General features: G+C 44.7%; 1 protein-coding gene across 1 annotated transcript in view; it reads right to left on the reverse strand.

The window, feature by feature from the left end:
• Positions 1–22,794, reverse strand: part of CDC123 (cell division cycle 123) — a 107,605-nt gene that overhangs the window by 63,878 nt on the left and 20,933 nt on the right. The window contains exons 4-6 of the mRNA XM_040413207.1: positions 21,459–21,491; positions 17,269–17,364; positions 15,175–15,281 (exon numbers count right to left, since the gene is read on the reverse strand). Of these exons, the coding sequence (XP_040269141.1) occupies positions 15,175–15,281; positions 17,269–17,364; positions 21,459–21,491 (236 nt within the window). The remainder of the gene's footprint in view (positions 1–15,174; positions 15,282–17,268; positions 17,365–21,458; positions 21,492–22,794) is intronic.

Here is a 22,794-nt window from a genome sequence, read left to right on the forward strand (position 1 = left end):
TTGGGGGACCACGCGACGCCTGCAGTGATGGCCAGAGTCAGGCGGACTTCTGGGCCCTAGTTCCCCTGACACACTGTTTTGCTACAAACTGGAGGCTGCTGGGCGATTGGCTGAGAAAGCCGCATCTAAGTCCAAGTGTGTTAAGTCCAACTGCGTTATGTAGGTGAGTCAGGGATTAAGTAATATGTTTTGTTAGAGCCCAGCCAGGCCAGTGTTTATTGTTCTGTACTATTTCTGTCGTGCTGTGTCTGAAGACTGTCCAATAAATGAACTGTTTGGACATGCAACACCTGTGTTGCATGTCCAAACAGTTCATTTATTGGACACCAATGACATGAATGGACCTGTACAGGAACCATTTACAGAATTTTTTGTTCACTTTTTCCTACTGATGAGGTAAAACAGTAAGCTTGAGTAGAAGTACAATATTCTTGCAAATCTCTGGAAATATAAAGCAATATAAAAAAGAGAAAAGAAAAAAAAAAAGCTTTTTTTTTTTAAGTGTTCTTGTGTTTGCTATTCATCACCTTGACAATTTCATAAGACTAAGAACTAAAATTAAACAGTAATAAAATGACCCCACTTGGAAGCAAAAAAACATTTGCAAAATTGCTAACCTCCTTCCATGGTACAGTAGTTGTACTGGCTTGGCAAAATGAAGAAACAGAATTACACACCATGTAAACACCAAAGTGAATGCACGGTTGATGGTCCGATTATACGGATGTACCACATTATATCAATATGCAGCCAGTAATTATACAAGATTATTCCTCCATGCACTGCTGGTCCTGTGCTGATAAGCGTGGACAGTGGAAACGCGCTGGGAACATGCAGGTCTTTATGATGAGCGTGAACGAAAAAAAAAAAAAAATCCATCAAACACTTCCAACATAATTTCTTTCCGTCAGAAACAAAAGAAATGATAAAAAATATAGACATGACATATTTAGCATGTTCTCTAAACAAATGTGTATAATAAAGGCTCTACCACAACAATGTCAGCACTTGTCATTAGGTCAGGAAAAACATGCTGTGAATTGCAGTTTATTATGTAAAATGTTGATAGTTCAGTCAATATGTGACAAGTCCTGCTCAAAATAGCATAAGGTAGAACCTACAGAGATCAATGAAATCTATAAAACAAAAAGAGATTCTAGCTTGCAATACAAGCTGAACAAAATAATCATAATCCCCTTTTCATTCTTTTCTTTTAATAGATATTTAGCCAATTAATGGTGTTCTACTGGGAGCATTAGGAAGAAAGATATGGCAATCATTTTAAAACAGTCCCTCACAACCATTTTCAGATATAATGCCTCCTGGAATATAGAGGCACTCTATTACCGTATCTACAGCAAATATGCAATTGGACAAGGAACATCACCCTCGCCCAGCATGTTGGAGGAGCTCCTGCATACATGTTCTGGCTCTCTTAAAGGGGTTGTGTCATCTTATACATGGGGGCATATTGCTAGGAGATGCCCCCAATGTCTGATAGTTGTCGGTCCCACCTCTGGGACCCACACCCATCTCTGAAATGGAGCCTGCAAAGAGAAGGAGAGAGGCAAGCGTGGTTGCCCTCCATCCATTTCTATATGACTGCCAACAATAGCCGAGTGCTGGCTTGGCGGTTTCCATCAACCCCATGGAAGTAACTGAAGCGGTGGCTGTGCTTGAGGGGTGAGCTTTCCAATTAATTTCTGTTGGATCTCAGAAAATAGCTGAGCGCCCCCCTTGGCTATTTTTGGCACTCCCATAAAAAGAGAATGAATGGAGAGCAGCCGCACATGAGCGGTCTGCCATCCTTCTCTTGGCGGGCTCCGTTTCAGAGATAGGTGGGACACACTCATATCAGACAATGGGGGCATATCCTAGCGATATTCCACCAATGTATGAGATGACACAACCCCTTTAAAGTGTTTTCTGTCAATGACCTATACCCAAGTGCACTCCATTGTTCATTTGCATACAGTATAGATTAAAAGTACTTTTTCTCCAGAACGAGGCGATGGATCACTCAGTGAAACGCATCGTTACATTAGTTACACAAGAAACAATGTAAATTGCAGCAGTTCCTAGCTAGCATACATTTCAGCTTCTGCGGCATGGTCCTCCCAAGATGTGCCAATATTACTGAAGAGGACCTGTCATCTCTCCTTACACGTCTGTTTCAGTTGCGTCATTGCACAGTCTGACACTTCCAGCACTGAATGGTGTGAGTGTGCGGGGATACAGCCAGAACTCTAGGAAGAACAGAGGAACGGCACAACATAGAATCATAGGCATAGATGTACCATACAATTATTTACTACAACCGACATGTCAGGAGAGGTCACGGGTTCTCTTTAAAAGGCAGCGGACTTTGTATTAAGATTTTCTTATGAAATGCTGGTCTTCGTAAATTTCCCTCTATGCGCAAGTGTCAGGATATAATGGCGTCGTGACCACTACAAATAGGATCCAGACTTTTTCATTGACCAAAGGCAAAACTTTAATTGATCAATGGCTATACAACCACCACCTGAGAAGACGCACGCAAAATCCACAAGTCAATGGATGCTAAATATTTACTTAGATGATACCTCATGTAAGGGGGTTTGAGGCGGTATGACAATAGGTAGCATAACTAGGTGTTCTCTTCTATATGAAACTACTGTTTTTGTGCTGTCAGTGTGGAAGGAAAGACTAATAGAAAAACTTTAGAGTCCATTGAAATTGTATCCAGGTTTAGGCCGTACCCAGTGACTATATAATATCCACCTAATATCTGCATAGAATTATCCTGATGCAGTAATATAACACTAAGAAGTGGGTTTATCATCTGCCATGGCCATACTGCTGTGACCGAATATTAGAGTCCAGCAGAGAACATGGGACAGATATGCTTCTTTGTAATATGGAAAGAAGGTTCAAAAGAACAAAAGTAGCCCATTAGTTACCACCTAAACAATAAATAACTGCTGGAACTAGATTCTGGAATTTTAGAACAGAGAGATTATCTTCTTCACGGTTTATTCACACAGTAAAATAAAGCAGAAAAATCCAGTTTGCAAGTGCCTTGTATTAACTTTCTCTACATGATAAATGCCATTTGCTGAAGTGAGACAACCCCTTTAAATTATTTCAATATACCACTTCAAATACATACTATCCTGGAAGTGAAAAGAGATGATGGTGCAAAAACATCTATTTGGAGACAGCCAGCATATATAAAGTAAAAATTCCTAATTTCAGACTAACAATTGTTGCATACCAATAAACATTTACTTATGCCAGTCCATGAAATGATCCTACTTTCTCAGGACAACCTGATGCTCGGATACGATAGATCAGATTTCTCTGCCGAGGCTCCTAGCAACAGAAGACTATTGATATGTAGTAAAGTGTCAGGAGAGCTGCCTTGGCAAATGATCTTACATGGGGCGACTTTCCTTTGAAAAGGGACATTTTCTTGTTAGATTATTCAGTCTAGTAATCGTTCAGCTACTTTCTGCAGTACTCCTAATTCTGCAGCCCACTTAGAAATACGAGTCGGCTCCATCTGTATTCATCTCACATACCTATATAAATTGGGGACATTCTAAACACAGCTCTATAAACTATTATTGATGACTTACTCTTGCTCTCATTGTAAAATCGCAAACCACATATACGATCATGCAATGTCAGCATCTCCTGGGCCATTCTGATAGCATCAAATATGTATTACTTACAAGAAAGATCAATAAAGTAACTGATTAATTCACTTACTCAGCAGATTTTTTATTTACTTAGATGTTTAAAATGGTTTCACTCAATGTAATATTTGTAACTGGAAAAGCTGCAGTCACAAAATACAGAGAAAGAGAAAGAAAGACTGACAGCGCTAGGTAGGGGTGGAAGGAACAGGACAAGCAAGTTTTGTGGGACTTTTATTACCAGGAGGAGTGTGAATAGGAGCTTTCATTCTGCTAGGTTCTGCAAGTGTCCTGGTTCGATGTTACAGTTGTCATTCAGAGCAAAGGGGAGGGGATGTGAAGCAACTCAATACAGAGAGCTCTACACAGTGAAAACCACCTCCTGGGCACTTGCAGTAGAAGAACCTGGCAAAAGTAAAAGTTCATATTCACACTATTTCTGATACACATTTCTAAGCCCCTGCTTAGTGCTTTTAATAGTTTTGCATGGTCAGAAGTAGGGATAAGCGAATAGACTGGATGAAACACCCGAAGTTGATTTGCATAAAATTTAGCTTGAATACTGTACGGAGCGAGCGCGCTGTACAGTATTAGAATGTATTGGCTCAGATGAGCCCAAGTTATTACTTTGCCTAGTCTCATGAGACTTCGGGTAAGAACTTCAAAAAGTAATTTCTACTGTTAAAAACCTTTTCACGGGGGGGGCGTGGCCAGCCATGAGAGAGTGAAGACGTGCTCTCCCTGAGCTCCTCTGCATCCCTGGCGAAATCCATCTGCACCCAGCCTCTCCAGATGGGGAAAACGGTCAAAAAGGGTAGAGCCCGACCATCAGCTCCCCTAGCAGCCTCACAGGGCGATTTACCCCTTCTCTTTGTCCGGCAAGTCTCCTCTCCGGGTTCCGGACCGACAGGCCTCCATGCAGCCTCACAAGATGGCGCCAGCACTCGGACCATGCGCCCACCTCCGACTCATTCGGACACACCGGGGAGCCCCACTACACAGCGCCACCGGCACCGATCGCTCTCTGTGCCCCCAACTGCTCTTCACCTCACCTGCAGTTGCAGAGCCGCGGGCCCGGGATCGGACCTCCCCGGCCTCCCTGGAGCTGCGCTCATCACCCCCTTCCTCCCTCCTGGCGTGCGCACCTGACCTGGACCTGCAGGCGCCCGCTGCAGCCGCAGCGCTGAACACAGCCGACTTGCAGGTCAGTCATGGGGGCTCCCCACAGGACTCTAGCAACGGGGGACTAGGGGCTGGGGACCCCACCACTCCACAAAGCTGCGCCCTAAAGCCACTTGCTCGCCCTTTCTGGCCTAGTCAGCCCTCACCTGGCAGCATGGACGACTTCACCATCCAGAGGGGCCCTTTGGTCGCTCCTGCAGGCGCTCATCACACTCCAGGGGAAGGCCCCCACAATGGAGGCGCTCCTGCTGTGCTGGACTCCTTCCATCCTCCCTCCCATTCTCCTGGGCCCTCTCTGGCTGCCTCGCCACACTGGTCCACTGGATCCTCCTGGGAAGGGCCCCACCAGCTACTGTCTGGGGTTTTCCCTAAGAAGCCGGGCCTCACATATACTTCCCTTCTGCCTCAGCTGACCTGTTTGGCGATGAAGCCAGGCCACCAACGATGGCAGACTTGTGCACTCTTATTTGCTCTCTGCCCACCAAAGCAGATTTATCCAGCTTTGCCACTAACATACTGCAGGAATGCAAGCGTGAATTCTCGCAGGTCCGCTCTGAGATGGCCGTGATTGACTCTGTCGCTCAAGACCACACATCTCTAACGGCCACGGTCTCGGCCCTCCAAGACACCATCCAATCCCACGAGGTCCAGCTCTATACTTTACATCAGCACCTGGATGACATCGAAAATCGCAATCGCCGTAACAACATACGGATTCGAGGCCTGCCAGAATCTGTGACGGCCCCTGACCTTCTATGCACCATAGTTGGATTGTTTAACAAAGTCCTGGGTCGTCCGCCGGGCTCTCACATAGAAATAGATAGAGAGCATAGAGCCCTTAGACCCCCCAACCCGGATGGTTCTAAACCGAGGGACGTCATCTGTAGAATCCATTTCTACGTGATCAAGGAACAAATCCTGAATAACGCTAGACAGTCCTCGGCTTTGTCATTTGACGGGTCCACTCAAGCTTCTGCAGGACCTTTCCCGCTATACTCTGGCCCAGAGAGCTGCCTTACGACCCCTCTTGGACCTTCTCAGGGAGCGAAGCATCCCCTACCGGTAGGGCTACCCTTTCGGCCTTTATGCGGGACCCAAATGACATGCTGCGACACTCCCAAACCTGCGGACCTTCCTGAGCTTCTTCACCTTCTGAACCTCCCGACGGTTGATCTAGGCCCCTGGCCTTCTATTCTCCAAACCTCGCCATCGCACCAGGGCCGCACCCGCCCACTCCAGGTCGCCGAAAACAACCCTACCGACCCCCTCTAGACGGGGGCAACGTCGCTCCCCAGCCCATGGTGGCAGATCCCCACCCACAGCAGATATGGGCTCCTGAAGTTGGACGGTTCGCCTTGTTTGAGACTTCCGTTACATTGCTAGTGAGGCGCCCTAGTACAACTAACCCTCATTTACCCTCTTGGTAGCAGGTATGGTTATTATTACTATGGTTTTAGGCCAGGGTTTGCAGCTGGCTCGCTTTCTCCTGGTTGTCACTTTCCCCAAATAGTTTGAGACACCCTCTGGGGATTGGTTGATCCCTAGCGACTGTCTCTTTGGATCTGTTTGATCCGGGTAGTTAACTAACTATCTATTGTCTTCTTCTTTCGTCTCCTACTCTTCCTTTTCTTTTCTCCCTATTCCTTTGTTCGTCCATCTTTCCCCTTGTTCCTTGTGTTTTTTTTCCTTTGCTACAGATATGACTCCACTCAAGATTGCGTCGTTCAATGCGAAAGGCCTCAACGCTCCTGAGAAGAGATCCCAGGTCCTCCATCACTTCCACCGCCAAAGGGCACAAATTGTATGTTTCCAAGAAACCCACTTCAAAGAAGGTAAGGCCCCTACCATCCGCCACGGGCACTACACGTCCTGGCACCTTGCGAATAACGCTGAGAGCAAATCTAAAGGAGTCGCCATAGCGATCCACAAATCTCTGGCTCACCAGGTGCTGGGATGCGTTGCTGACCCTGGGGCGTGATACTTGATCCTCACACTTCTTATAGGCGGACGGGAATTTACCCTTCTCAACGCTTATGCCCCTAATTGCCATCAGGTCCCCTTTATCACGGATTTAGTGGACAAGGCCCTGGCCCTGATTCGTGGAACGCTTGTGTTCTGCGGTGACCTTAATCTCACTCTCGACAATTCCTCAGGTAGGGCCTCCCTCTCTTATGCTGCCATCAAAAAGGTGAAAAGAGCACTGCTCCAAGTACAACTGTATGACCCATGGCGCATTCACAATCCCACAGATAGAGATTACACCTTTTTTTCAGCTCCCCACTCCTCATATAGCAGAATAGATTATATCCTTGTCCAGCAACCCGCCCTCTCGTGGATGGTTTCCACGTCCATCGGCAATATCCTTTGGTCTGACCATGCCCTGGTTTTCTGTTCCCTGATGCTCCCTTCCTCAGCTAGAAACAAATGGACCTGGCGGTTAAATGAGTCCCTTCTCCTAGATGCAGTATGTGCTGCAGACCTCCACACCACTGTAGCCAACTTTCTCTCTGACCATGCCTCAGACCCAACCTCCCTTCCCATGCAATGGGAGGCCCTAAAATGTGTCCTCCGTGGGATTCTCGTCAAGCATGGCACCAGTCTTGAAAAGGAAAAGGCCATTACTCTGAAGACTGCTCTGCAGAAGGTTGCATCTTTAGAGCTCCTTCATAAGCGAGCCGTTTCTCAGTCTGTCCTTTGTGACCTTCAGAAAGCGCGCATGGACGCGCGATGCCTTCTGGAAGCGTCCTACAAACGGATGATCCAAACCTGTCTCAGTAAATTTTTCGAGTATGGCAATAAATGCGGACATCTGCTTTCGAGGGCTCTCAGAGGCCATATTGCCGCTTCCCATGTCCCTGCTGTCAAAAATCCAACAGGCCACATGGTGCACACTAATGAGGAAATCGCCTCCTCCTTCCACTCCGGATTGTATAACCTTCCTTGCCCCCATGATGCGGAGGTTGACCTGACCCCCGATTCACTATCTCGTGGCCCTAAATTGTCTACTGAACAAAGCGCCAGCTTAGAGGCCCCGTTCACAGAAACGGAGTTACAGGGCGTGATTAAGTCTTTACCAGGTGGTAAGAGCCCAGGTCCTGATTGATTTACCGCCAGTTTCTATAATCTTTTTTGGCTCCTCTCACTCCCTTTCTGTTGAAGGTCTTCACTGCTGTGTCCTCTGGATGCCCTTTTCCGGCGCAATTTACCATGGCCCACATTGCAGTCATCCCCAAGCCCGACAAGGACCCACACCTCTGCGCCAGCTATCGTCCCATTTCTTAGCTGAATGTGGACCTTAAGTTATTCGCCAAACTGCTTGCCAACAGACTAAATACGTTCCTGCCCTTTTTGATACACCCTGACCAGGTAGGCTTTACCCCCGGGACGGAAGCCCGTGATAACACCCTCAGAACACTAAACATCGTCCACCACGCGAAATCTACCAACACCCCCCTTAAGATCTTATCCCTTGATGCGGAAAAAGCCTTCGATCGAGTTTCCTGGCAAGCGATTCGAACTGCCCTTTCGGGATTGGGGATAGGCCCGGACTTCATGGGGAAAATCTTCAGTCTATACCAGCAACCCTCTGCTCGCGTTAAGATCAATGGCACATATTCTCCTCCCTTCCTCATCCACAATGGCACGCGTCAAGGCTGCCCGCTATCCCCCCTCCTATATGTATTAGTGATGGAGCACCTCCTTGCTTCTATCTGTGAAAATCCGGATATTGCTGAAGTCAAGATAGGTAGCGTGGAGCATAAATGCGCAGCCTTTGCGGATGACCTTTTATTGTACATAACCAACCCACGTATTGCGCTCCCGTCCTTACTCCGCAAACTCACTGGTTTCGGCGAATGGACGAACTTTAAAATAAATATGTCCAAGTCCGAGGCCCTGAACGTCTCCTTGTCTCAGGAATTAGCTTCCTCCCTTAAATCCTCGTTCCCTTTCACCTGGCCGCCCGCGGGAATAAAGTATCTGGGCATAAAAGTCTCGGCGGACCTCTCCCAGCTCTTTCAGATGAACTTCTCTCCGCTTCTCCGGCGGTTCCAGGTGGATCTGGACTCATGGCATTGCGACTTCTCATGGTTTGGCAGGGTCAGTATCCTGAAGATGAACTTACTGCCAAAGCTGCTCTACCTCCTGCAGACCATCCCTATCCGATTGCCATCAACCTACTGGTTGCAGTTGAAACGATGCTTTACGCAGTTTGTGTGGGCCCCAGGCAGGCCATGGACGAAATATGAAATACTGACTAGGTCAAAGGAGTCGGGGAGGGGGGGGGGGAAGGGGTCTGGGTCTGCCGGACTGTAGATTGTATTATTATTCCACGGCGTATGCTAGACTTCTAGATCTGCTGAGAGTGGACTCCACTAAGACATGGGTCCACATGGCACAGGATTCCTCCCCTACCTCGCTCTCTGCGCTTCCTTGGTTTATCGGGTCGTCTAGCGTCTCTGCCCCAAGCCCCTCTTTCACGGTCAACCATACCCTCGCAATACTCGCCTCCATACATAGCCGCCTTTCCCCCATTGATGCTACGGGTCCTCTAACCCCAATCACAGATCACCCTGATTTCCCGCCTGGAAGCTCCTCTCGTCCCTTTCTGACAGGCACAGGCTCTCCGATTTTGTCACGTCCTTAGCGGGTCATCTTTAAAATCCCTTAATCAGCTAATAGAACCTTCTGCTACTCGCCCTAGACACACTTTTGAATACCTCCAACTTCAACACTTCTACTCATCCATGCGCAAAACACATGTTCTGTCTAGAGCCCTTACCGCGTTTGAACAAATGTGCTTAGCCCCATCGGTGGTATTTAGGGACATCTCCAATATATATATATATATATATATATATATATATATATATATATATATATATATATATATATAACCTGCTCATACTGCAACACTCTTCCCACCTTCCCCCCTTTTGTCAAGCCTGGGAACGCGACTTAGGAATCCAACTCACCCCTTCTCATTGGAAGAGAGCCTTCTTCCTGACCCACAAGGCGCTGATTTCCACAAAGGCGCAGGAAACAAACTACAAGGTCCTTTCCAGGTGGTACAGGGTGCCCACTCTTACATAAACGGTTCCCGTCTGTATCCGATAGATGCTGGAGATGTCTGTCAGAGGAAGGCACCATGATCCAAGTCTGGTGGCAATGCCTCACCCTGCGTCCTTTCTGGGACTCGGTACACAAAATAACACGGACAGTGACAGGGATTCCTATACCTAACACTCCTGAATCCCTCTTGTTGTTCATCTTTGACCTGACTATCCCAGCTTATAAGGCCTCCCTTCTGAAATATATGCTTCAAGCTGCAAAAACGGTTATCCCAGTCATTGGAAATCACCTCCCCCCCCCTCCCCCCCTTACTGAAGGAGTGGTTCGAGGAAATTGGTCTCCACCAGAGGATGGAGGACCTAATCTGTATCACCCTGCTGGACGTTGCCAGTTATACAAAGGCGTGGAGCCCTTGGGAGACGTTCCGCACTTCTGACGAGTTCCGAGATGCCCATCTGTAGCAAGCGCATTCGTCTGTACCCTGCCTCCCCTCCCCACCTCTCTCCCTCTTGTTTCTTTTCTGTTGTTTCTAATGTTTCCTGACATAATTTTTGCTTCATTTTCTATACACTGTTCCTATTGTTTTAGGGGTTGCACCCCTGGTGATTTGAACTGCTGATATTGTATTCTGATTGTCCTAAACTCATTGCTTATTAGTATTGTATATTTCACTATGCATTTCTGCCATCGTTTTCTCTGAAAATTCAATAAAAACCTTGAATGAGAAAAACCTTTTCCCGAACTCTGGTTTGGTTCCAAGTGGTACCTTGGAAGCGAAACAGAATTTGGTAAAAGGTTTTTTTTAACAGTAGAAATTAATTTTTGAAGCTATTACCCGAAGTCTCGTGGGACTTCGCAAAGTAATAACTTCGGCTCATCTGAGCCAATACATTATAATACTGTACGAAGTGCTCGCTCCGTACAGTATTCAAATGAAGTTTTATGTGAATCAACTTAGGATGTTTCATCCGAAGTCAATTCACTCATCCCTAGTCAGAAGTACTGACAGACTTCCTGTAAAGAGTAAAGGCACTTTCACAAATCTTTTGACATTTCATAGATAGAGGGGGCCGACTGCTGAGAGTCCCCTTTCGCTTCAACTATGATAGCTGAACATGGTCTCATGTGAGAAGGGCTAACAAGGAGAGCCGAGGAGAGACAATGAAAGTTAAAAGGGAAGGAGTGCTTGGCTGAACACTTCTGCCCCTTTTTTTCAGATTGTAGAGATCCTGACACCCAGATCTGACATGTCCCACCTCCTTGTTCCTCTTTACCGAATGCAGCATAACAGTATAAACAAGAAACAAAATTATCCTCAAGAAATGTATAAGGCCTCCTGCACACGAACGTATTTTTTTGCGGTCCGCAAAAACGGGTCCCGTTTTTTTTCCGTGATCCGTGACCGTTTTTTCGTCCGTGGGTCGTCCTTGATTTTGGAGGATCCACGGACATGAAAAAAAAGTCGTTTTGGTGTCCGCCTGGCCGTGCGGAGCCAAACGGATCCGTCCTGAATTACAATGCAAGTCAATGGGGACGGATCCTTTTGACGTTGACACAATATGGTGCCATTTCAAACGGATCCGTCCCTATTGACTTTCAATGTAAAGTCTGGAGTCCCTTTTATACCATCGGATCGGAGTTTTCTCCAATCCGATGGTATATTTTAACTTGAAGCGTCCCCATCACCATGGGAACGCCCCTATGTTAGAATATACTGTCGGATATGAGTTAGATCGTGAAACCTCATTTCCGACAGTATATTCTAACACAGAGGCGTTCCCATGGTAATGGGGACGCTTCTAGTTAGAATATACTACAAACTGTGTACATGACTGCCCCCTGCTGCCTAGCAGCATCCGATCTCTTACAGGGGGCCGTGATCAGCACAATTAACCCCTCAATTGCCGCACCTGAAGGGGTTAATTGTACTATCATATCCCCCTGTAAGAGATCAGGGCTGCCAGGCAGCAGGGGGCAGACCCCCCCCCCCCCTCCCCAGTTTGAATATCATTGGTGGCCAGTGCGCCCCCCCCCCCTTCCTCCCTCTATTGTAATAATTCGTTGGTGGCAGTGTGCGCCCCCCCCCCCCCCTTCCTCCCTCTATTGTAATAAATCGTTGGTGGCACAGTGTGCGCCCCCCCCCCCCCTTCCTCCCTCTATTGTAATAAATCGTTGGTGGCACAGTGTGCGCCCCCCCATCGGCCCCCCCCCCTCCCTCTATAGCATTAACAACATTGGTGGCCAGTGTGCGGCCTCCCATCTCCCCCCCCCCCCCCCCCCCCCCCCGATCATTGGTGGCAGCGGGTTACTAGCAATAGTACAATAGTAGAAGATTCATACTTACCGGCTGCTGCGATGTTCGTGTCCGGCCGGGAGCTCCCCCTACTGGTAAGTGACAGTTTATTTAGCAATGCGCCGCACAGACCTGAGGCTGTCACTTACCAGTAGGTGGAGCTCCCGGCCGGACACGAACATCGCAGCAGCCGGTAAGTATGAATCTTCTACTATTGTACTATTGCTATGTAACCATGGCAACCAGGACTGTAGTAGCGTCCTGGTTGCCATGGTTACCGATCGGAGCCCCAGCGATTAAACTGGGACTCCGATCGGAACTCCGCTGCCACCAATGATGGGGGGGGGGGGGAGATGGGAGGCCGCACACTGGCCACCAATGTTGTTAATGCTATAGAGGGAGGGGGGGGCCGATGGGGGGCGCACACTGTGCCACCAACGAATTATTACAATAGAGGGAGGGAGGGGGGGGGGCGCACTGGCCACCAACGAATAATTACAATAGAGGGGGGGGGGGGGGGGCCGCACTGGCCACCAACGAATAATTACAATAGAGGGGGGTATTCAAACTGGGGAGGGGGGGGGGGGGTCTGCCCCCTGCTGCCTGGCAGCCCTGATCTCTTACAGGGGGATATGATAGTACAATTAACCCTTTCAGGTGCCGCACCTGAAGGGGTTAATTGTGCTGATCACGGCCCCCTGTAAGAGATCGGGTGCTGCCAGGCAGCAGGGGGCAGTCTTGTACACAGTTTGTAGTGTATTCTAACTAGAAGCGTCCCCATCACCATGGGAACGCTTCTGTGTTAGAATATACTGTCGGTTCTGAGTTTTCACGAAGTGAAAACTCAGCTTTGAAAAAGCTTTATGCAGACGGATCTTCGGATCCGTCTGTATAAAAACCAACCTACGGCCACGGATCACGGACACGGATGCCAATCTTGTGTGCATCCGTGTTCTTTCACGGACCCATTGACTTGAATGGGTCCGTGAACCGTTGGCCGTGAAAAAAATAGGACAGGTCATATTTTTTTCACGGCCATGAAACACGGATCACGGATGCGGCTGCAAAACGGTGCATTTTCCGTTTTTTCCACGGACCCATTGAAAGTCAATGGGTCCGCGAAAAAAAATGGAAAACGGCACAACGGCCACGGGTGCACACAACGGTCGTGTGCAGGAGGCCTAACCCTGAGAAAATGTGAAGGTACAGGTTTCTAAGGCAAGCAAGTGCAGCATATCAACATCTCATAAAACTTTATGAAAACTGAACTTTTACTATGTAAAACTTAGTAGGACGAAAAAGGGGAATGGTCAGAGTGGTGTCAATGTATTCATCGATTTCTAGGAGCAATAACATGAACAGCACAACTCAGAAAAAATTATATATATATATATATATATATATATATATATATATATATATATATATATATATATATATATATATACACACACACATATACACACATACATACTCCAGAACTGTTATTTTATGGGAAATTTGAGCATTTAAAAAGGAGTTCTGTTTTTTTAAATATAAAAACTGATCTTTCTTCTAACCAGTAAAAGAAAGATAGTTTAGTTAATATTTCCCCACGTCCCCACTGCACTCACACTGCCTGTGGGCTTTTCCACCCGGTTCCTGACTGGATGTGGGCTTCTTTTTCCTGTTCAGCTGCATTTACTATTATGTAGCTGAACCGGAAAAAGCAGTACATACATCCAGTCAGGACCTGGGTGGAAAAGCCCACAGCCTGTGTGAGTGCAGTGGGAATAGTGGTATCAGGCAGGCGAGGGATGGGTAACTATTAACCATACGGTCTTTCATTCCACAGTTTAGAGGAAAAGCCAGTTTGTATAAAAGGAGCCCAGAGAACTCCTTAAATTAAACAGACTAAATCAGAAGAAGTAGCTGCAGCATACTCAAGTAACAAGAGATTTCTTATTTTCTATACATTCTAATCACTTTTATGATGATTATTATTATTATTATTATTATTATTATTATTATTATTAATATGGTGGCAACATTGCATGGCACTTTTTAACTAAGGGAAAAAGCCATCACAATAAGCAGTTATAAAACGGAACAACAGGAGAAAATTAGCTTGACGAAAAATGGACAATCTAAAACAGGGGTAGGCAACCTCCGGCACTCCAGCTGTTGTGAAACTACAACTCCCAGCATGCATACTTGTTCTGCTCTTCTAAGAACTCTCATAGAAATGAATGAAGCATGCTGGGAATTGTAGTTTCACAACAGCTGGAGTGCCGAAGGTTGCTGATCCCTGATCTAAAAGGTTTTATGAGAAGCTTCACCAAGGTAAAAAGAATAAATGCAATGAAAAAAAGGCCACACCTCCCGAACATGTGCAATGAGAATGCAATATGTGCAGCAAGTTTACCCAAAATTAAAAAGATCTCTAAAGTCCATATGAAGAGCAGGGTGTGAATGTGATTTTTGACAGGATAGGCAGCACCTTATAGCATAGTAACATATAAGCCATCTCTGAGGCCAGCATCAGGTCTTCACATTTAATGTATGTCAACTTTTACCATAGTTAATTTATTGAAAAACAAGACCAGACATTGAGCTGTAAAAGTAGTAAAATGTGTGAAGACAGATACTGGATGCAGCAAGAATCCATCTGCTGGAGAAGGCAAGGAGCTGCCGCCTGGGTTTATTTTTACACCAGTGGTGGCACTCCCACTTAGCACATCTATTAAAAGACTGCAGCAGAGACATCTTACTGAACGCATCAGATCCAGTTTTCCATTTCACATTAACAAAAAGCGAGATCTGATGATGTGCATTCAGGCTATGCAACGAGAAACCACTCGTGACTGTAAGATGCCACCTCGCCAACAACTGTTGGGCACTCAAGTTATTAGCAAGCGGCCATTCACTCCACTGAGCAGAAAATGTTCAATTAAAATCCGAGCTACTCACGGTTGTGTGAAGTCATGTGTCACAAAATCCGAGCTCTTGAAGAGCAAAAAGATGTCACTCAGACTTTTACATTTCAATGAGCTGTTCAATGCGATCCAATAGGCATCCTAATGGGAAGAGAAAAATAACCGCCATAAAATCACTTCCATGGTAAATGGGTTTCCTGTAAAAAGAAGAGGACATTGCTGGGGCTAGACAACTAAGTGAAATTCTGCAGCTTTGAACTGTGGTTGCACCCACCGTTTTACAGTTAAAGGGGTTATGCCATGATTGATGGAAAAAATGAAAATCAGACATCATATAGTAACTTTCTAACAAAGCTAGAACCTGCCCTATACCTCACATGTAACTAGAGATCTCCCCATTCATTATTCCAGTCTGGCAGCTCAGGTGGCGTGTCCTTTCTGCTGCAGCTCTCTCCTTATCATAGCTCAGGTGGCGTGTCCTTTCTGCTGCAGCTCTCTCCTTATCATAGCTCAGGGGGCGTGTCCTTTCTGCTGCAGCTCTCTCCCTGTAAATGTCCCAGCTTCTATCAGAACATATGGCTGGTGGTAGTTGAAGATTTAAACTAAGCACGACCAGTTTGACCAGCTCAATGACACAAACAAAAAAAAAATAAGGCAAAGAACAGACAGCAGGTGGCGCTATACAGATAGATTTCAGTTAATAACTCACTGGCTATACTAAACTTTTAAAGGGGTTCTGCACTTTCATTTAACTGATCTATCCTCTGGATAGATCATCAGCTTCTGATCGGCAGGGGTCCGACACCCGGGACCCCCACCGATTAGCTGTTTGAGAAGGCAGCGGCGCTCCAGCAGCGCCGCGGCCTTCTCACTGTTTACAGCCGGGCCGCCGGCCCAGTGACGTCACGACTAGTATCAACTAGCGTGGGCGCGGCTAAGCTCCATTCAAGTGAACAGAGCTTAGCCGCGCTCATGCTAGTTGTGACGTCAGTGGGCCAGCGGCCCGGCGGTGAACAGTGAGAAGGCCGCGGCGCTGCTGGAGCGCCGCTGCCTTCTCAAACAGCTGATCGGCGGGGGTCCCGGGTGTCGGACCCCCGTCGATCAGAAGCTGATGATCTATCCAGAGGATAGATCATCAGTTAAATGAAAGTGCAGAACCCCTTTAATTACATACAATTACAAAAGCATTCCGATCCAGGTGCTGGTTTGAAAAATGCTGAATATTTTTCATGACACAGCCCCTTTAAGGGAATCGGTCACCTCTTCGAGAACATCATGCAGTAGTGACAGACACACCAATTTCAATAGTGTACCTATTATGCATTGCCTCAGACTAGGATCAATGTCTGTATTCTGCTTACACGGCTGGGAAGGCAGCCACATTGCCAGGCAATTGCTCCTTGACATAATTACATGATTATAAGATGGATAAATTGAGGCCCAAACATACCCCTCATTATTACTTTTACCTCCTTTTAAAAGGGGTTCACAATGTGCTAGGACACGTGCTTTACCACTTAGTATCTGCTTTTCTGGCTTTGCGGCCTCACGTTCAAGCTTATTCTACGCTACATTGTTCTGTGATTGATATGTTATTTAATACATTTCAAAAAGTCACTGATTCAGAAATTTTGCTTTGTGCCCAAAAAAAAAAAATAGACTGTCTTTATGATGAACTTGTCAAAAGCCAATGAACTGCATATCCTGCAGTGAAGTCTTGGCCCCAGCTGTACTGTTAATGGGGAAAGTAAAAAAAAAAGTTAAAATCTTAGGCCTCGTTCACATTTCCGTGTCCATTTGACATGCATGGAAAATCTGTCTGTCCTTCATCCGTGTGTCCGTTTATTGCCCGCCCTGTGTCATCTGTATTCCACAGACACTGCTCAGCTAAAAATGATTTTCCAGAAAATCTCCTACCAATGGTTCCTGAAAGAACACTGACAGAACACGGAGGTCATTAATGTTGTGTCAGTGTATGTTACAAAACACTGTCACTTTTGAAGGAAAGGACGTGTAACTGAAAAGAATAAATGTCAATGTCTATAGAAGTAAAACATGTATAACGACCAAACAGTTTCTGCTTTGGGTGGAAGTGATTTTATTACGGTAAGAATACATTAAGTCTTACCCTGGGAGAACTCCAGTTCAGCTTAGGAAACACACTCCCTCCAAGGGAATTGATTGCCTCTTGGACTTTTGTTAAAAATTCTGGAAACTCTGGTGCCTGCAAGACAAAGTCCCCAAGGTTGACTGAATTATATTACCTTCATATAAGCATCAGAACATTTTATGACTTTAAAGGGAAAGTCCAAAATAAAATAAAATAAAAAAGTCTCAGTGATAGATATATATATATACACACATACATACACACACACACACACACACACACACACACATACATACATACATATATAATACCAAATTTCAAGATTTAGAGGTTGCACACATTGATCACTTTTATTATTACTCTCACTCCTGTACCTAGGAGGTTGGTCTAAAAACGACTTTAGTTTCAGGATCCCATTGGTTTTCATCAAGCAAGGTGGATGGCAAAGGCAATATATGCACTTAACATTGTCCTCTTCACTAAACTTTTGAATATTCCTCAACGAGAATTGAAAGGAATGAAACGGGTTGCACATTTTGTCAGCCTCATATATGTTCGCTATTTGCACGAGGCAATTGTAAGTCGATGGGCTCCAAAGAATTATTTGGATATGCTACAGCTTCTGAGCACTTACCCAGATGCAGACGTAAAAAAAAGTGCCCTCACAGTTGCTAAGAGACACCTTTGGTATCTGTCAGAAACAAACGTAGGATTGGCTTTTTTGGACGAATGTATTACTCAGGCTGTTAACCACCTCCCGACCGCCTAACGCACGGATGCGTCCTGGAGGCGGTCGATTCATTCCTCCTGGACGCATCCGTGCGTCATCTCGCGAGACGCGAGATTTCCTGTGAACGCGCGCACACGTTCACAGGATCGGAAGGTAAGCGAGTGGATCTCCAGCCTGCCAGCGGCGATCGTTCACTGGCAGGCTGGAGATGCGATTTTTTTTAACCCCTAACAGGTATATTAGACGCTGTTTTGATAACAGCGTCTAATATACCTGCTACCTGGTCCTCTGGTGTTCCTTTTGCTTGGATCGACCACCAGAGGACACAGGCAGCTCAGTAATAAGTAGCACCAACCACCACTACACTACACCCCCCCCTGTCACTTATTAACCCCTTATTAACCCCTGATCACCCCATATAGACTCCCTGATCACCCCCCTGTCATTGATCACCCCCCTGTCAGGCTCCATTCAGACGTCCGTATGATTTTTACGGATCCACGGATCGGATCCGCAAAACACATACGGACGTCTGAATGGAGCCTTACAGGGGGGTGATCACCCCATATAGACTCCCTGATCACCCCCCGGTCATTGATCACCCCCCTGTAAGGCTCCATTCAAACGTCCGTATGTTTTTTACGGATCCACGGATACATGGATCGGATACGCAAAACACATATGGACATTTGAATGGAGCCTTATAGGGGGGTGATCAATGACAGGGGGGTGATCACCCCATATAGACTCCCTGATCACCCCCCTGTCATTGATCACCCCCCTGTAAGGCTCCATTCAGACATTTTTTTGGCCCAAGTTAGCGGAAATTATATATTTTTTTCTTACAAAGTCTCATATTCCACTAACTTGTGTCAAAAAATAAAAATCTCACATGAACTCACCATACCACGGAATCCAAATGCGTAAAATTTTTTAGACATTTATATTCCAGACTTCTTCTCACGCTTTAGGGCAGTATAAATACCCCACATGTGACCCCATTTCGGAAAGAAGACACCCCAAGGTATTCCGTGAGGGGCATATTGAGTCCATGAAAGATTGAAATTTTTGTCCCAAGTTAGCGAAAAGGGAGACTTTGTGAGAAAAAATAAATAAATAAATAAATAAATAAATTTCCGCTAACTTGTGCCAAAAAAAAAAATAATTTCTATGAACTCGCCATGCCCCTCATTGAATACCTTGGGGTGTCTTCTTTCTAAAATGGGGTCACATGTGGGGTATTTATACTGCCCTGGCATTTTAGGGGCCCTAAAGCGTGAGAAGAAGTCTGGGATCCAAATGTCTAAAAATGCCCTCATAAAAGGAATGTGGGCCCCTTTGCCCACCTAGGCTGCAAAAAAGTGTCACACATGTGGTATCGCCGTACTTAGGAGAAGTTGGGCAATGTGTTTTAGGGTGTCATTTTACATATACCCATGCTGGGTGAGAGAAATATCTTGGCAAAAGACAACTTTTCCCATTTTTTTTATACAAAGTTGGCATTTGACCGAGATATTTCTCTCACCCAGCATGGGTATATGTAAAATGACACCCCAAAACACATTGCCCAACTTCTCCTGAGTACGGCAATACCAGATGTGTGACACTTTTTTGCAGCCTAGATGGGCAAAGGGGCCCACATTCCAAAGAGCACCTTTCGGATTTCACCGGCCATTTTTTTTTTACAGATTTTGATTTCAAACTACTTCTCACGCATTCGGGCCCCTAAAATGCCAGGGCAGTATAACTACCCCACAAGTGACCCCATTTTGGAAAGAAGACACCCCCAGGTATTTCGTGATAAGCATAGTGAGTTCATGGAAGTTTTTATTTTTTGTCACAAGTTAGTGGAATATGAGACTTTGTAAGAAAAAAATAAAATAAAAATAAAATCATCATTTTCCGCTAACTTGTGACAAGAAATAAAAAGTTCTATGAACTCACTATGCCCATCAGCGAATACCTTAGGGTGTCTACTTTCCTAAATGGGGTAATTTGTGGGGTGTTTGTACTGTCTGGCCATTGTAGAACCTCAGGAAACATGACAGGTGCTCAGAAACTCAGAGCTGCTTCAAAAAGCGGAAATTCACATTTTTGTACCATAGTTTGTAAACGCTATAACTTTTACCCAAACCATTTTTTTTTTAATCAAAGACATGTAGAACAATAAATTTAGAGAAAAAATTATATATGAATGTCGTTTTTTTTTGCAAAATTTTACAACTGAAAGTGAAAAATGTCATTTTTTTGCAAAAAAAATCGTTCAATTTCGATTAATAACAAAAAAAGTAAAAATGTCAGCAGCAATGAAATACCACCAAATAAAAGCTCTATTAGTGAGAAGAAAAGGAGGTAAAATTCATTTGGGTGGTAAGTTGCATGACCGAGCAATAAATGGTGAAAGTAGTGTAGGTCAGAAGTGTAAAAAGTGGCCTGGTCATTAAGGGTGTTTAAGCTAGGGGAGCTGAGGTGGTTAAGGAAAATATGACAAAAAAAAAAATTAGAAACCAAACCTGCAAATAAAAAAGGAAAATGAAACGATTAGAGGGTAAAAACCTAGTTTTTGAAGGAAAAGACCTGAGCCGTTTCATTACTAATAAAACAAATTGTTTGGGATCCACGACGTGACAATACTGCAGTGATTCTCTAAGAAGTCATGTGAACAGAGCGTGGTCAATGATACCGCAGAAAGAGGAATTGCTCTGATAAAAAAAAGTTTAAGGAATCGGTCAGAGACGAACAACAAAAACAATTCTTGTTGAGGGTAGTCGAGCATCACAGAAAAGTAGTCACCAAGCTAACAAAGAAGGGATTGCATCGTTCAAAGTTGATTAATATAACACATGTTTTGCCTACCATACTACCTATTAATCTTAGTGTCTAATTTTAATATTATTTTAGGTTTGTGATTTCTAGTTTTCCCAATAAACGTAATTAACATTGAAAAAAAAAAAAAAACATATTTTTTGCCTACTTTTACAAAACTGATCAAAGTGTGCAACCTCTAAATATTATCCAATCTTCTTGAAATTTTTCCATTACAAAATGAAACACCCTAACCCACAGCAGCCAATCACTGGCCTTAGTGTTCTCATGTCATATACCACTGAGGCCAGTGATTGGTTGCAGTAGTCACATGGAGTATATGGGCATGTCACTGCTGCAGCCAGGTAAATAAGACTGGTTGTGAATGGAGGGGGGATTGAACGGGTAAAGGTATTAAAATAACAAAATACTCCCTACTTTTGGCTCATTTTAGAACCCCCTTTAATAATAAAAAAATGAAAGAAAGAAAGAAAGAAAGAAAGAAAGAAAGAAAGAAAGAAAGAAAGAAAGAAAGAAAGAAAGAAAGAAAGAAAGAAAGAAAGAAAGAAAGAAAGAAAGAAAGAAAGAAAGAAAGAAAGAAAGAAAGAAAGAAAGAAAGAAAGAAAGAAAGAAAGAAAGAAAGAAAGAAAGAAAGAAAGAAAGAAAGACCTACCGTAAGAGTGGTTGTATTCTCATCATCTGACCACTGAGGGAAAAAAAAAAAAGATTGTTACAGGCAATAACTTGAAAGGGCTAAGGAATAAAAAGGTCTAGGTCTTCGGCAAATATCACAAATCAGGAGATGCAAGTGCCATAGTTTGGATCAAATCTTTCAAGTAAAAAAAAAAAAAAAAAAAAAAAAGGTACGGCAACCATTTGAGAAATCCAAGACACAAACTATAAAAATTCTATCTAAGCTCTCAAAAAGATCCCCTCTTTGAGGAGTCCAACCCCTATCCAGACCAAACAATCAGCAAAGGTAAAGCAGCACAGTTCATAGTAAAATTTAATAGATGGGTACAAACGCTTTAAAAGACGTGAATCTGTGGCCTCCAATCCAATCAGCATGTAGAAAAAGAAGCAGCGTTCCAGTAGTTAAAAGTGAAAATATGGAATTTATTCACGCATTGCTCACAGGACACCATTTAAGCTCTTTCACGCGGCTATTTTCCTTTTTAAGCCCACTCCCAGTTTAACCCCTTCATTCGCTATTGTATGGAGCAGGTCACTGTCTCTTGGATATTGACATTTTGGTATATGGACATTATTTGGAGGTCCCCTCCCACTCAGGGGGCCATGCGAACTTGGCATGAAGTGGTGTACAAAGGGAGTGTATGAATGGAGCAGCCTATACGATATACAATTGTCATCGTAAGATGCATTATAATTTATGTGAAGTAAAGGACCGGCACTCGCTCGCAGTAAGGTGTGATCTTCAATCTTTCTTTATTTCGCCATGTAGAGGACTAGAAAAACAATGCGTTTCGACTCACATACTGAGTCTGAGTCTTTTTCAAGTAGAATTTAATCAAAAGATATGGGATTTAAATAGTCCGCCACTGATGACGTCAATAACACGTGATATAAAAGGGAAATAACACAATCTACAGAACACCGATCCCAAGGTTTTTTTGTGTCTCTCTAAGGCCCCTTTCACACGGGCGTTGCGGGAAAAGGTGCGGGAACATGCACGATTTTTCCACACGAGTGCAAAACATTGCAATGCGTTTTGCACTTGCGTGAGAAAAATCGCGCATGTTTGGTACCCAAACCCGAACTTCTTCACAGAAGTTCGGGCTTGGGATTGGTGTTCTGTAGATTGTATTATTTTCCCTTATAAACATGGTTATAAGGGAAAATAATAGCATTCTGAATACAGAATGCATAGTAAAATAGCGCTGGAGGGGTTAAAAAAAAAAATATATATATATATTAAACTCACCTTAGTCTACTTGATCGCGCAGCCGGCATCTCTTCTGTCTCCTTCTTTGCTGATTGCAGGAAAAGGA

This window comes from Bufo bufo, chromosome 1 (assembly GCF_905171765.1).
Source record: "Bufo bufo chromosome 1, aBufBuf1.1, whole genome shotgun sequence".
Classification (NCBI taxonomy): domain Eukaryota; kingdom Metazoa; phylum Chordata; class Amphibia; order Anura; family Bufonidae; genus Bufo; species Bufo bufo.